The sequence below is a fragment of the Triturus cristatus genome, chromosome 11 (assembly GCF_964204655.1).
Source record: "Triturus cristatus chromosome 11, aTriCri1.1, whole genome shotgun sequence".
In the NCBI taxonomy this organism is placed as follows: domain Eukaryota; kingdom Metazoa; phylum Chordata; class Amphibia; order Caudata; family Salamandridae; genus Triturus; species Triturus cristatus.
The window spans coordinates 1,120,274,798-1,120,290,276 of NC_140594.1; the positions used below are offsets into that span (position 1 = coordinate 1,120,274,798).

The 15,479-nt window shown below is 47.1% G+C and overlaps 1 protein-coding gene across 9 annotated transcripts in view; it reads right to left on the reverse strand.

The window, feature by feature from the left end:
• EIF4E2 (eukaryotic translation initiation factor 4E family member 2) overlaps positions 1–15,479 on the reverse strand; it is a 136,346-nt gene that overhangs the window by 39,507 nt on the left and 81,360 nt on the right. For all 9 annotated transcript variants that reach the window (XM_085635669.1, XM_085635666.1, XM_085635671.1 and 6 more), the window contains one exon: positions 2,205–2,341. In XM_085635669.1, the coding sequence (XP_085491795.1) occupies positions 2,205–2,341 (137 nt within the window). The remainder of the gene's footprint in view (positions 1–2,204; positions 2,342–15,479) is intronic.

Here is a 15,479-nt window from a genome sequence, read left to right on the forward strand (position 1 = left end):
TGCCTTCCCTCCACAATGCTGGCTCCACCTCCTGTGGTGCGTCTGATGTCCCTGGCCTGCAGTATGAAAGGAAAGGAGTCTTGTCAACAAAGTGCTCCAGGACTGATCAGAACAGGTTTGGACTAGGCATAGGCCTCTCTGCCTTCAGAGAACAAAGGGAAAATGAATATAAAAGAGGGGACCCAGACCCCAGAACTTGAGATCACCTTTGGGAAACAAGAAGAAACCTTTGCTGAGGAGAGGAACCAGAGAGACTGAGGAGAGACTATCCCTAAGCCCGAGGGATTGGCCTGCAGTGGTTGCCTGACTGCCAAAGAGAGGAGAAAGAACTTTGTGTGTACTTTATTCAACTTGTGAAGGATCTTCAAGGGCTTGAGATAAAGCTTGCCTCCTGCTGAAGTCTCAGGGACAACAGACTTCCCCCACCAGCTCCCCAAGTGTTCTTTGGAAGTGCCTGCAGTTGTGTTTGGCTTTCTGAGGGACTGCGTGTCGCAAGGAGCTGGAAGCGCGATGCACGAAGAGGAAGCGTGTCGCCGAACTACCGCTGTCGCTTCACAACGTGAAAGCATCACCAGAGAAGAGGATCGACGTTGCATCAGATGCCGCTGCATCATCGGAGAAGCGCGTTGCAGCCGCTGTCGCATTGCTGGGAAAGCGTGTCGCCGCTGCAGTTGTCGCATCGTTGCCGAAGCGCCTCGCCGGAGAAGAGGATCGACGTCGCATGAGATGCCGCCGCATCACCAGGAAGCGTGTCACAGGGCCTGTCGCGGCTCAGAAGAATCATTGAGTCGCCACACGGCCGTCGGGCGTGCACACATCGTGTCGCATATAGAAGAGGACGCCATCTTTGTTTCATCGCACTGGATCTTCATCGCATCATGGCGTTGCGGGTCGCATCGCCACGAAAGCGCAGTAAGAAACAGACGCATCACCTCCCCTCGCAGAGAAGAACCGACGCATCCCCTACGCATCAGTAGGGACCCGACGCATCACCGTTCTTGCGTGTAAGGAACCAACGCGTCACCTTCCCTGCACAACTTTCGTTGTATAGCGTTACGCATCCTAAGGTACATTGAACTCAAAGTGTCGCATTTCACATCTTAAGAGAACTAAGCTAGTTCTACCATTTTTTAAGTACAGTATTGTGGATTTTTGGCGTTTGTGGTCTTGTGATAAGTCTATATAAAGAATACGTATTTTTGATATATGCCCTGTGTGGTGTCCATCTGTAGTGTTGTCACTGGGTTACTGTATGTGTTCAGAAATGCTTTACACAGTGCCTCTGAGATAAGCTTGTCTGCTCGTGCCAAGCTACCAAGGGGGTGAGCAGGGGTTATTTTAGAAGTGTACCCCCTTACCCCGACTAGAAGCAAGGGTCCCTATTTGGTCAAAGGTACCTACCTCTGCCAACTAGAGACCCCCAGTTCTAACACTGGCCCATTGTCATTCTGTATATGACAATCAGCTGCATACAGAATGACAATGGGCGAGGTGGGGCTGCTCTTGTGCTCTGAGGAGGAGTGCGAGGTGGCCCCATCAGGGAGCTGAGGCCTCTGGCAGGTAAACACTTCTGTTCCCTGCAAGGCCCAAATTTACAGACAAAAGGCATCCATAAAAGGGATCCTCACGGACAACGGACGTGAGGTCCAAATTACGGACGGTCCATGAAATTTACAGACGGTTGTCACCCTACTACTGTCAGTCATGCGTGCTGACTGACATGGAGGGGAGGTAAAAAGGAAAAAAGATTGCTTACTCAGCAGCACAGCTGTGCAAGCTATTCTAAATGATTGCGGGTGACTGCATTGTACTATAAATGGCCTAAAAAGCATTGGACATTAAAACAGGAGTAAACATTTGTCGGTTAAATAAAAGTGAACATACACCCATTGTGGTTTTAAGCACAAATGAAACAAGGATAAATCTATATAAAATGAGCAAAAAAACTGGGATAAATACAGACGGAAATGTAAATAAAATAAACACCATAAAACCTGAAGCCCTAATTATAAACACATCCTGGAGTGGCCATGCAGCCTTTGCAGCAGGAACAGGAGCTCCTATGCAAATACACCCTTGTTTTCTCCGCAGCATGCAAAAGATGCTACAGGAGCTGGCTGCTGGGCGGCCGAGTCATAGAATGCCTCTAAATCCAGAGGTTTTTTTTTACCGTGTGCAAGATTCATATTCCAGTTTGTACCTACTTGATGCTGTCGGTGTGCGTCTTGTACTCCATGATGGTGTTCGGAGGCAGGTTCAGCACTCGGCGCAGTGTGTCGCGGATTCTGGCGGTTGTCGCTTGGTCACTGGCAGTTTTGTTCCAGATGGAGATAATGTCCTCCTACGAAACACCGGCGTGACACAGAAATCACGTTCAGTTTCCAGAGTTAAAGTAAAGAAATGGATACATTTTATCCTAGTGAGCATTAAAGGTCAGCATTGTCTCCGCTTATCTTTAGTCAGGTTCCGGGAACGTACACACATTTTCCCGGAAAAGCCCCAGACTGGTGCCGGCTTTCCCACAATTGAGTTTAACTGACTTAATGACACAAGTGGACTGAAGTGAGAACTATGGGCTAGATGTATCGAGCATTTTTCGGGTCGCAAATGGCCCGATTTGCAGAATCCAGCCATTTGCTACCGGGAAAATGCATTTGGTATGTGTCAATCCCTCATTGCGATTCTGTAACATGTTTCCAAGGGCCCGTTCTCCTTTGAGAACATAAACAAAATATTTGTTAAGAGCAGGCAGTGGTCCCACGAAATACTGTCTACTCTAAGAAACATGAAACTAAAAAGAAAGATTGCTTTATTAAAAAGCAATCATAGACATGGGGGTCTGCTGATATCAGCAGGCCACCATCCCTGTGATGGCTGCGATTCCTAAAGGGTTGCAAATTGCGACCTACCTCCTTAACCCCTTCAGCGCGGCGCGGATTACCGCGCTGTGCTGAAGGGTTCGTGCGCGGGCTGGGCCATGACGGAGCGGTTCCGTCATCCGCACAGCGCAACCGATGCGCATGACGGAACCGCTCCGTCATGCGCATCGAAAGGGTTAATATTCATGAGGTAGGTCTATTTGCAACCCCCTAGGATTCACTAATGAAACTCAAAAAAGTTTCATACATTAGGAATCGCAATTAGGAAATCGGTATTCCTAATGTTAGTACATCTAGCCCCAAGTCACTACAGCATTGTACAAAGACTCCAAAAATCTTAAATCTGCAAGGCACTATGGGTTAATGACTAATACAATAAATAATAAATAATAAATAAATAAATAATAATACAATAAATGCGGCTGGCCACTTCTCAATTTAAGAAGCTAAAAGGTCAGTGCAGGCCAGCGCAGGATATGACAATACATGTGTACATGTAGTTTACGCTCCTAAATAATCAGTAGAAGACGATATGGAAGACTGACAACCTTGTTTGTGATTTAGCTTGGTGAAAGCTTAATTCATTGATAATGCCTAAATGCTACCCTTCCTTCTTGTTGAGGTTCGGAAGAAAGTATTATGTTCTCAATATCTGCATCTTACATGTAGCCACATTTTAAAATAAAATATATACCCCATCATCAGACTTGAAAGCCGCTGTTTTTGGTAAAATTGACAAGTTGTTATGCGTACAACAACTTCCCTCATGCAATCCGTCCATCCCTTCTACCTGTTTGCCCCCCAACCAATAGGAGAAGTCTACCTTTACTTTCCCCTCAAACTAACTTCAGATGTTTCGGTCTGCTGGAGCTGGAGAGGACAGAAACCAAAGTTGGCCAAAATCACAAAGGCCCAGCGCAGCCTAAAATATATGATAAAGAAGGAGCCGCGCACTAGCTGGAGTGTAAGAGTAGAACACCACCATTGACTAAGCCGTCACTATCCTCACAAAGATCTTTAAATGCAACTATAGAGAATAGACGAGAAAATAAATAACAGGAATTGCAATAGGTAAAAAAAATGAATACCCATGCGCTTCGATTCTTGGATGGGTCAAGAATGGTACCCAACAGGAAAGAGAGAAAGGGACAGTTGAACAGGAGGCAACCTGTGTAAGGAAGAGTGCCAATGGCTCTATAATGGGGATTGCCAACAAGGGGTTATCTTCTTTAGACACCTAGGCAGCTTTCCAGTCCCAGAGTTTCCAGAGAGCTGGGTATATACTTCTCTCCACAACCCTCTGGCATGCAGATATGAATTCCTCCAGCAGGCAAGTCTCCTATTCTTTTGTAACATGCATCACTTTACCTTGGAAGTAAATAGCTACAGTTTTTAAGAGGCTAAACGAGTCTGTGAATGGTGTGGACCCCTCAGCATATCAAATAAACTGTGTCTTTGCCTAGATTTTCAGCAGTGTGACTATGTCCAGTTCTAGAAATATCCTTTAAGGAAAAAGTTATCCCAGAGTTTTTCACAAACATGCACAGTATCAGAGGCCTGATCCGCTTGTGTTCTTCTGCCGCGGTTTCTAAACTCCTCACGAGGAATTCCCATTTTTGCCTCCAAAGAATGTAGGAAAATCTACACCTCTCCAAAGTCCATCTACCCTTGTGCTATGCTATGCACAACTCCACTTGTTTGAGGAGAATCCTCTACACAAAAAGGCAAAGTATTGCACCTTTATTTTATAGAGATGCGACCTAGGTGAAGCGAACAATAATTCCCAGTAGCCCTTTGTTTAACTGGGTCTTTGTAGCCAAGCCTTGGGTCACTCTCACATCAGGGAAGATTACGTACGACATGTTACATTTAGATGTGAGCCTCAAGAGGTTGAATCAAACAAAGGATACAAGCCAATTGACAATATCATTGCTAACCTACGGGTAGGCAGTATGACAACTCAAAAAAAAAAAAAAAAAAAAAAAAAGAAAAGAGACAAACATGTAGGTAATCAAAATCTAATGTTTCCAATGATTGTGTTATTCTCGTTTACCTACACCCTGTAAATATGAGGTTTGTAGGATATTCCTAACAGGAGATAAGAGACTAACAATCTTTTTGGAAAGTTTTAAACACAGGCATCAGCACCCAATTTTACAAAAGTGATCTAAAGAAAGTCAACTTTATTTAGATCCAAGATTACAAAATCTAGTTCAATATTGAATAACCTATTTGAATTCTGTGCAGGTCAAAAATATATGTGCACACCATAATTACAGCTAACTTATCAAAGCCCAAAATATGGGTCTAAGCAGCGGGTCCCAGTAATTCCATAGGTCACCAAATATCAACATGAAACTATCAGGAGTAAAACGCACAGAAAGTGGTGGATTTCTTTCATTCTTGCTATGTCACTTATGGCTGTAACTTTTGCACTAATAAGTGTGTTTGTTCTTTTGCTAATGCCATCCATGTCTATCAGAGGCTTCTTAGATTTCACTTCTTGCATAACGTCTGTTATCCCCATTATTTTTATTTGAACAGACAAAAGGGAGTGCCTCAAGAGTCTAACAAATTTATTTTTAGAGCTTGTTCTCTTTTTTTCCTCTTCCTTTCACGAAGAACATATAATTCGATGGTGTCGATCCCAATATACTCTTCTCCAAGATCAAAATAACATGGAAGCTGTAGTGTGAAGTCTCAAAACCAGTCTCATTATTATTCTTCAAAACATCAATGAAACAGCCCGGCCAACGCGTTTCGTCCTCTGAAAGTACTTCATCTGGGTTTATGTATTTCTTTGCAGCAATGTCACGTCGAAGTGTGAGGGAATCAGTTCTCCCAGAGATTCTTGAAACACCCGTATTGCTCCTATATTATCGTAAAACAATAACTGAAGGCTGTATATTAATAATGCAGCTTAATATCCACACCCCATTAGGTTCCGTAAGCTCAGACCGGGTAGCATGATGCGCCACCACCGTCCAGTAACTTTTTTCGTTCATAGCCAGCACTAGTCTTGCTAGAACTGAGGAAAGCAAAAGAGGAGACTCAATCCAAAAGAAATATCTTCAGCACGAACCACGTATAGGTGTCTTATTATATCTATAAACGGTCATCTGTTTCACCTTTTCTTCTGTTCAGCAGTTACATCCCTGCTAAGCAGGAGATACTGCTGCAGAACAAGTGTAAGTACTGTATCTCCCGTGTCACACACTGAATCTCAAACAATGTGCTTAATCTGTGCCGGTGGGCTCCAGCAGCACTTATTTTTCAGGGTCTGGACCTTTAGGATGTTAGCAGTGCCATGTCCAATTACTGACCCCAGGGGAGCTATTACAATCAATAAATTCATTGTTATTTATTTTACAAACTGATATCACAAGTTAACATGGGGTGGATCAGGAGGGGACTGCTAGAGACCCAGCGTAGCATGAAAGCTGCCCTCAACAATCTCCAATTTACTGATAATTCTGCTATGTGGTCCTTGCACACACACGGATCTCTTTTTCCACCTGCCAATGCGGTGTGCCTTGTGGGTTGAGAATCATCTCATGAATGAAGAAGCACAAGAACAGGAAGACTCAGGACAGCCCACCCCAAGCCATACATCCTAAATTGACCCCACTGTTGCTTCTATGGCTGGAACACCAATGAAGGTTGGGCTGCCAAAATGTAATTGAGGACTCCGAACTACCTCCTCTCTGGGTTGCTGAATACGCCTCTGATGCTAGGATGCAGACTTTGGTTAGGCCTGCTCATGAAAATACCCAATGATCTGCCGCATGGACATGGGAAGATCAAATCACTACAGTGCAGAAGAATTAATGCACTGAATCACTGGGATGATTCTGTCAGCGAGTTTGTAGCATCCCAGTGTCTCAATTATTCAGTACTGCAGTGTTTTGATCTTCCCACGTCCATGAGGCAGGTCACTGGGTATTTTGTGAACAGAACCCATGTAGTCCAGGTAAGTAAAATACACAGCTATACTGCAACTGAAGGCTGAATTGTAGTAGATAGCTGTTAGAGGGCAATTTCTAAAAGAAAAGAGGTCTGCTGCCAGCACTTCATTGGAGCAACTCAACAATGCCTGCTGGGTTTACAGGTGCTTGCTCGTCTACTTGCAGAAAAAGCAGTTCTCTACCCATCTCTGGCTCAGCTTTTGTTCTTCCCCAGGTCCTCTCCCCAACAGAGTTGTTGTCAGACACGCTGCTACTTGGCCTGGCTTTTGCCAGTCAGCTCTTTCCGCCCATTGCAATATTAAGCCGCCTAGCTGGGCTCTGCCCTGCAGCCCAGCCTCAAAGCCTAGTTACCACAGTTGGAAATCTGAGGACGAGTGCCAGATAGGAATGCTGAGGACAGCACCTGCTTCACGCCATAAAAGAATCCCAAAGTGTGGCCTGCACTTCAACATGCTCCTGGGCTGGATTGCCCTCTTCAACACATAAGGCCTCCCAGAGAAGACAATGCACAGCGGAAAATGGGTGTCAGTCACACTTCACTCTAAAATAGCACACACCTCCACCATATATGAGTGATCCAAGTCTAGCAACACCTGCAATACCACAATCACACAACTACAGGGAATTCTAACTCGCTCTTTAACATATATGTTTCGATTTAACTTCAAGTCTTTCAACCAACCTCACACTGTGAAGGGACCATACACCTACATAATTCTAAATCTTATGCAAACTAGTCAAACTGAAAAGATCCATACCATAAATCTCAATTGTGATTCATAATAAAATGAAAGTCGTTTTTATTTCCACAAACAAAAAACAGGCTTAGCATGTTAATGTCCTCTTAAACTACTCGTCTGCATTTTTCATTTAATATCAATAAAACAAATGACATTTCCTCATGAAATTCTGAGACCATTGTAGCTTCTATCTGTATTGTGAACAATACACTTCTGAATTGCACTGTGACAATGAACAAGTGACAAAATGTAAAACCGATATGTTTCTACAATTACTATACCTGTAGAAGAAAAGTGTTCTATTAAAAGTTGGACTTACTATTTTATGATGTGACAAGTGCCCGGTTTCACTTATGAACGAACAAGTGTTCTGTCTTAACCTTCTGCTAGTCTACAGCATATACCGCCTTAAATTCTCACACTTTGCCTGCCCCACTGATGGATACCTCCTCACGATGCACTGCCTAAAAAGCCCAACAGACCAATTTCCTATCATTCAGATTGTCGACTTTTTGTGCATCTCTGAATCACCATCGTATGACACCTTCATCCAGCTTTTCTAACAAAAGCTAGTTAAACTAACACCTGGCCAAACCTTGTCACATGCTAGCACAAGCCTCAGAATCCTTTCTTGCCTCCATGTAGGCAAATCTGCTGAAGGGAATTCACCTTCCAAAACAACAGAGCCAAGGAAAGGCAAAGCAGTTCGCTATTTCACGGTATTATCCGACTTGACAAATAAGCTTAAGAGATCTATTTGCATCCTGCAGGTCACGGGCTTGAATCCGGAGGGGACGTCATCCTTTTGAGATTGATACCACAAGCATAACTATTTCTTGAGCTTTCCTGTACCACTTCAGATTGCTAGATTTGTGCATATTTATGTCTTTCCACACTACCCCATCCTAGGCTATTCTCACTCCTACCATGAGTGAAAAATCATTTGGAGGGGAGGATGGTAAAATGAAAGGACCAGATATGTAGAGCAGTTGTCCCAGTTTTGCAAAAACAGCCCAGTCACAAGCCACCCATTTTTCTAGGTCGGATTAAACTCTATCCCTCTACCATGAAAGAACAAGCCTTTTCAATGCAATAGGTCTCGCATTATTAAAGTTTGAGCTGTTGGCATTGCTAATAATAATGCAACACCAATAGCAGCTCAAAGATTCAGTAATGTGAGACCTATTGCATTGCAATTGTTTTTTTTGTTTTTTTTTTTATATAGCACGAACTTGAGTGAAAGGTGTGTATTTATGTTGCATTGAGTACAGTGTAATTATGTGTTGTGTTATTATGTGCACAGAGAGGTATTGTGTGGAGTGTATTTATCTTGCATTAAGTACAGAGTAATTATGTGACGTGCAATTATGTAGTACTGAGTGGTATGTGGAGTGTATTTATGTTGTATTGAATAGTGTAATTATGTGATGTGTAATCACACAACCACACCCAACCACACAAAACCACCATAACCACACACATAACCACCACAACCACACAACCACACACATAACCACCACAACCACACAACCACACACATAACCACCACAACCACACAACCACACACACCCACAAACAACCACACACACACACACACCCACAAACACAACACACACACACCCACAAACACAACACACACACACCCACAAACACAACCACACACCCAACCACACACCCAACCACACACCCAACCACACACTCACAAACAAAACACACACAACCACACACAACTTAAGGGAATCGGGTAACGGAAAGAGAAAGAACTCGATCCAAAAATCACACGTTTTCAGTCCAGTCAGAAAGTATGACAGCCCCAACGAGTCCTTGTTTTGTAGCTAAGCAGATACAGTTAATTGAGGGACGCTAGGTGGCGCACTAGCGAATGGCAGCCCTCGAGTAGGGCTCCCGCAGTCCGGCGTTAATTATCCGGATAATTATCCTAATTAGGCGGCTATTGGGGCTGTGGCTGCATCGGCGGGCTCACGTATCGCCCCGACAATGCCTGAACAAGTTTGAGGGACGGAGGTGAGCGGCACCGGCAACGAGAAGCTCCGGAAGTTTGGACGGACTTGGGCGCTGGAGGACGCGAGGTGACGTGATCGGCTGCTGCTCGTGAGCGAGGCCGCGGCGTTTTTCCAGGCCGCGGGCCTCCAGATCACGAGGTTGCAGAGCTGCGTCCTGCGGGGCCCCACAGGTTGGAGGGTCGGAACTGTGAAGCGGTGTGAGGAACGTCACTTCGAGTGGTGGCGGTGGGGCTCCCCCACCCCTCCCTTGTATGGAATGCGGACTTAGCTTGTGGCACGGTGAATTGCTGAGGAACGTATAGCGGCTGCCCGGGGGTTCTTGCAGGGCCCTGGATGGTACCTGGTGGAGGTGCGCCCACTCTGGAGATCGTAGCTCCGGCCGATTGGACTGGAGCGTCGAAGGTGAGATCTCCCCCTCCACTGCCTGGGGAGCTTGTATGCTGTGGCGGTATCCTCAGTTGGAGAGGTGCAGTGGGGTGTGATACGAAGGGACTGTGCGCAGGAGCAGCACCGGTGTGCTGGTGATGTGAGGCCGGTGCTGGCAGGCTTCAACCGTGGAGTGAATCTGGCTTACGGAACTCCCTGGGGAGGGATTGTTACGACCGATGCTGGTGTCCTCCGGAATGCGAGGGTTAAAGGCGGATCTCGGATGGTGAAGATGCACGTTGCTGTGGCCCCCGGCAGAGACAGCGAGGTTCACTACCGCTAAGCAGTTGTGTATGGTGTGGCTCTTTACCAGGGCCTACGGTGCTGTGAGGGCAAAACAAGGATCTATTGGTGCTGCCTGCTTGCGGATACCGGCAGTACGTGGACAGCGGTGCTGAAGAGCTGCGTGACCGGTTCGGCGCCAGATTGGATCAGGAGGTGGATGCCTCCCCCGGGGGCCGCTGTCTGAGGTGGTCGTGTGCCCTTTCTGCTGGGTGGTTGCAGGTTATCATGCGGTGAAGGGAAACGTGGGTTGCTCTGAGGACCTGCGACTTGCGATTGGGGCCCACATTACCGGTCGTCCATGCTAGGTTGTTGGTGGGTCCCCACCCTCCCCTGCTGCATCCTCTAGTTTGCAGTCTATCGAGCCGGAGTGCTGGGGTCCGGAGGTGGGCTTATCCTCCAGGAGCAATATATTGACAGGCAGGATGGGGCGTACGGACACGAAACAGCCCAAGCTCACATTTGACTCGAATAAGAAGACGTCTAAACCTGGGGAGGCCCTTCAATGCCCGGCTGGCCTGAGTGGAGCGTCGGGGGAATCACCAGATGCAACGACTAGTTTGCAGGAAGTGCTGCACGAGATGCGCCAAGGGTTTGCGACAATTGCGGATAAAGTCAACAGGATGCCATCGCGTATGGATGCTGTGGTGCATAAACTGGATGCGCACGAGGAACGTTTGAAAGGAGCGGAACAGCGGATCTCAGACTCGGAGGACACGCTGACCCACCACACCTCGCAGCTCTCCAGGATGGACAACCTATTGCGTGTAATTGAGGCTAAGAACGAGGATTTGGAGGCGAGAAGTAGACGTAATGTCCGCATAGTGGGCATTCCGGAGACGACCAATGTGGGCAAAATGGAGGAGTACGTAGAGAAGATGTTCCTGGCGGCGATTGGGTCTGAAGTTTTTTCTCCTCAATTTATAGTCGAAAGGGCGCATAGGGCCCTAGGTCCCAGGCCAAAACCGGGTAAGACCCCCAGACCGATCATCGCCCGGCTGTTGAACTATCGGGACCGGGATGCGGCGCTAAAGGCAGCGCGTAGCACACGCTCACTATCGTATGAGGGAAACTCCTTTATGTTGTACCCTGATTTCACTCCGTTGGTTCAAGAGGAGCGTAGGAAATTCCTGGCTGTAAAGACTAAACTGAGAAATCTGCAAATGGATTATGCGTTGCTTTATCCGGCTAGGTTGAGGGTCACATATCAAGGGAGACAGAAGTTTTTCACGAATCCTCAGCAAGTGGAGGATTTTCTCAAACATTATAAGCGTACGAACCGACCTGCTGACGGGGAGGAGGAAGAGTCGGAACCAGTGCATGAGGAGATGGCGATTGGTGAACAGTGAGTGGGGCGCGCCTCGATCGACTTTTGTAAATATGGATTCTTTAAGCTTGGCGTACGAGAGATAAGATTGGGGGTTTCAGCTGAGAAAGTCATTCTACTGGACTCGGCATTCATATATATCCTTAAATTGTTGGGAGTGGCGGGGGGGGGGGCTTCTTTGATGATCTGATGGTATTGTGGGTTGCTCAATCTCTGTTGCCAGCTGATAGAACTACATGCTGCTGCGGTACCAAGGCTGCCTATGTTTATAGCGCCGGACACCCCCTCTGGGTCATCAGGCCAGACTCAGAGTTACATTGTGAGTTTGGTGATAATGAGGGGTATTAGTGGTGCCACCTAGATATGGTCCCCGAAGGGGGAATACCCTAGAGTATATTTGTTGTGTGGGGAGGTTTTTGCCCTGGTTTTTGGGGCAATTGAGGGAGGGATGGGGTGGGGACTAGACTGGCAGGTTGGGGTTTGCTTCAGTGGGAGCGGGGAGGGTCTATGGGGTTCGATTTGGGCTTGGGTGTTTGGAGTTCAAGCACTGGGGAGGGTGGCTTGGGTCAACTGTGGGGGTATTTGCTTACAGAGTTGGGTGCTGGGAGAAGCGGAATGTAATATTGCTTTGCTGGGGAGTGGAAATCCAATGTTGTGGTTGATATTGTTGCTCTTGGGATGCACACGGGTCATGGGACGGGGGACAGTCCTCTTTGGCATCTGGCCATTTGGATTAAGCGACGTGGATGCATGATGGCTGATACTGCGAGGATTGCGAGGGTTACAGTTTTATCATGGAATGTGCGAGGCTTGAATGATGCGAGGAAGTGCAGGAGTGTAATGGCCTATTTAGAGCAGCATCAGGTTCAAGTTGCTTTATTGCAGGAAACACATCTTAGCCCCCGTGCTTCTTATACCTTTGCTAGCAAGTGGGCGGCGGTGCGTAGTTTCTCTTCGTATTCCGGGTATGCCAGGGGAACGGCGATTCTAATTAAGAAAACGGTGCCGTTTGTGCGACTGGGTGAGCATGCGGATGTAGAGGGTAGATTTTGCTTGTTGTGGGGTAGGCTTGGAACAGATACGGTTACCATCGTAAACTGTTATGGCCCTAACGTAGATTCACCGATTTTTTTTACACAGTTGTGGGGAAAGGTACTGTGCACGGGATCAATGCATATTATTTGGGGAGGAGATTTTAATGTTGCGATGGTCCCGGGATTGGACAGGTCTGATGGCAGCCATACCTACCACAAGGGTGCAAGGGATGCTCTGGCGGGTATATTGGAGGAAGGGGGACTGATAGATAGTTGGAGGTTCGTACATGCTGGGCGGCGTGAGGGAACACACTTTACTACATACGCTAACACATGGGCCAGACTGGATTATTGTTTGCTATCTCGTGGGTTGGTGGCTGACCTAGGTAGAGTTACGCATTTGCCGAGATCCTACTCTGATCATTGTCCGGTTCTGGTTCAGTTGGTAGTTCCTGGATGTGGCAGAGCTGCCCCGCTATGGCGTATGCAACCCACGGCATTTTTGGATCCACTGTTTAAAACGGAGCTCGGAGAGGAGATTGCAGAATTTTTCCCCCGCAACAAAGGGTCGGTAGATAGTGTGGAACACATCTGGGAGGCATTTAAGGTGACGGTTCGCGGTTATTATATGTCAAAGAGTTACGGGGTTCTGAGAGACATACGAGGTACACTTGCGAAGCTAGAGATGGAGCTTAAGGAACTTGAAGTTAGGATGGCTCGTGAGCCGATGGGTCCCATTCATGAGCAATTTAGAGAACGGCTTACGCAATATGAAAAGAAAGCTGATAGAGAAGGCAGATTTAGAGGTAAGCATTGGCAGGCTCGTAGATATTTTGAGGGGGAGAGACCAGGGCGCATTCTAGCAGAGATTGCTCGCCATCCACGGTGCAATACGCACGTGTTGGAGATTTGTACACCGACGGGTGCCGTGATTCAAGATACGAAGGGTATATTAGGCCTTTTCACTGCACACTATGGGGAGCTATATGCAGCACAGTCAGCGGGAGAGATCATATTGGGTGATTTCCTTGAGGATGTGGCTTTATGCTGGTTGAGTGACGACCATAGGCAGTTCTTTGGCGCCCCGTTTGAAATTGATGAAATAAGAGAGGCTATTATGTCTCTTAATAATGGTAAAGCGACGGGCTCTGATGGACTGCCGGCGGAATTCTATAAATGTTACATTGATATAATGGCCCTGGTGCTCAAGGAGGTGTACGAGGAGTCTCTGGAGGTGGGCATATTGCCAGGTACGATGAGGGAGGTGGTAATTACATCATTGCTTAAGCCAGGTAAAGACCCTGCTGTCTGCGATTCGTACAGGCCTCTCTCATTGATAAATTGTGATGCTAAAATACTGGCGAAAGTGCTTGCCACTAGGCTCTCTCTGCTAATGACTAGGATAGCCCTTCCGGATCAGGCTGGGTTTATCCCCGGGAGGTCTACGGCCAGTAATTTGCGAACTCTATTCTCACTGCTGCACACGGTGGCGCCGGAGTTGCCGGTAGCGGCCGTGTTCCTTGACGCTACAAAGGCATTTGATTCGGTTGAGTGGAACTACTTGTTTGCTATTTTATATAGGATGGGGTTTCCCAAGATTTTCGTGGCATGGATAAAGTTGTTATACACTGATCCGTCGGCGAGAGTGCTGATTAATGGGGAGTTATCGGCTCCGATATCATTGACCAGAGGCACCAGGCAGGGGTGCCCATTGTCCCCATTGCTCTTTGCGATAGCGATTGAGCCGTTGGCATGTCGGATACGGCAATTACACAAGCAAAGTGCCTTTAAGTGCTTCCAACGACAGATAGAGGTGTCCCTCTACGCGGATGATTTAACACTGTATGTTGTGGATCCGCAAACTAACCTCAACCCGCTGCTCAGAGAATTTTTGGTGTTCGGTAGATTGTCCGGTATACAGATAAACTGGAAGAAGTCACAGTTTTTTCCCCTGACTCCTGCGGTGGCCCGATTTTCATTGGACTACCCGCTGGAATGGTGTGACTCGGACCTTCGTTATTTAGGGATACAGGTATCGAAGCACATGGAAGAGACAATAAGATTGAATTACGGCACTGCTGTCACTAAGCTGGCGGACGATGTGACACAGTGGATTTCTTTACCTTTTACTATGGCTGATAGGGCCTCGCTAATTAAAATGGTGGTTTTGCCGCGCTTTTTATACCTGTTCCAGAATATCCCATACTACCCGGGTGCGTTCTTTTTTTTTTTTCGAACGCTACGTTCTGAATTGTTACGATTGTTCTGGGCGGGTAGGCAACCTCGATTGGCGTGGTCGATTATTACCCAGCCTTACTCAGATGGGGGATTTGATGTCCCCGATTTCTTGGTGTATTACATGAGTGCTCAAGCTCACTTCGCGTACCATTGGTTTTCGCCGACGCCGTTCATGCCGCAGCTGGCTGTGGAGGATTGGATAGTTCGACCTCTGCCATTGCGGGGCATTAGTCAGGGTCCGGTGGGGGTGATTGATGCGCCAGCTAACACGGTGACATGCACGAAAGACGCGTGGCAGCGTATTCTACGTAGGGTTGCCCTTCCGATGTTGTATGCTCAGAAACTACCGTTGGTTTACCATCCGGGATTATCCCTGTTGCAGGAAGGGGGGTTTCAGGGAATGTGTGCTAAGCTGAACATCCGTTACTGGGGCGATCTATTTCTGAATGGTCAGTTCAAAACAAAAGACCAATTGTTTCAGGGGTACCGGCCTACACCGTTGGACAGTTTTTACTACCTCCGGTTGCGGCAGGGATTACGGGCTATCATACCGGTTTCCGGTGG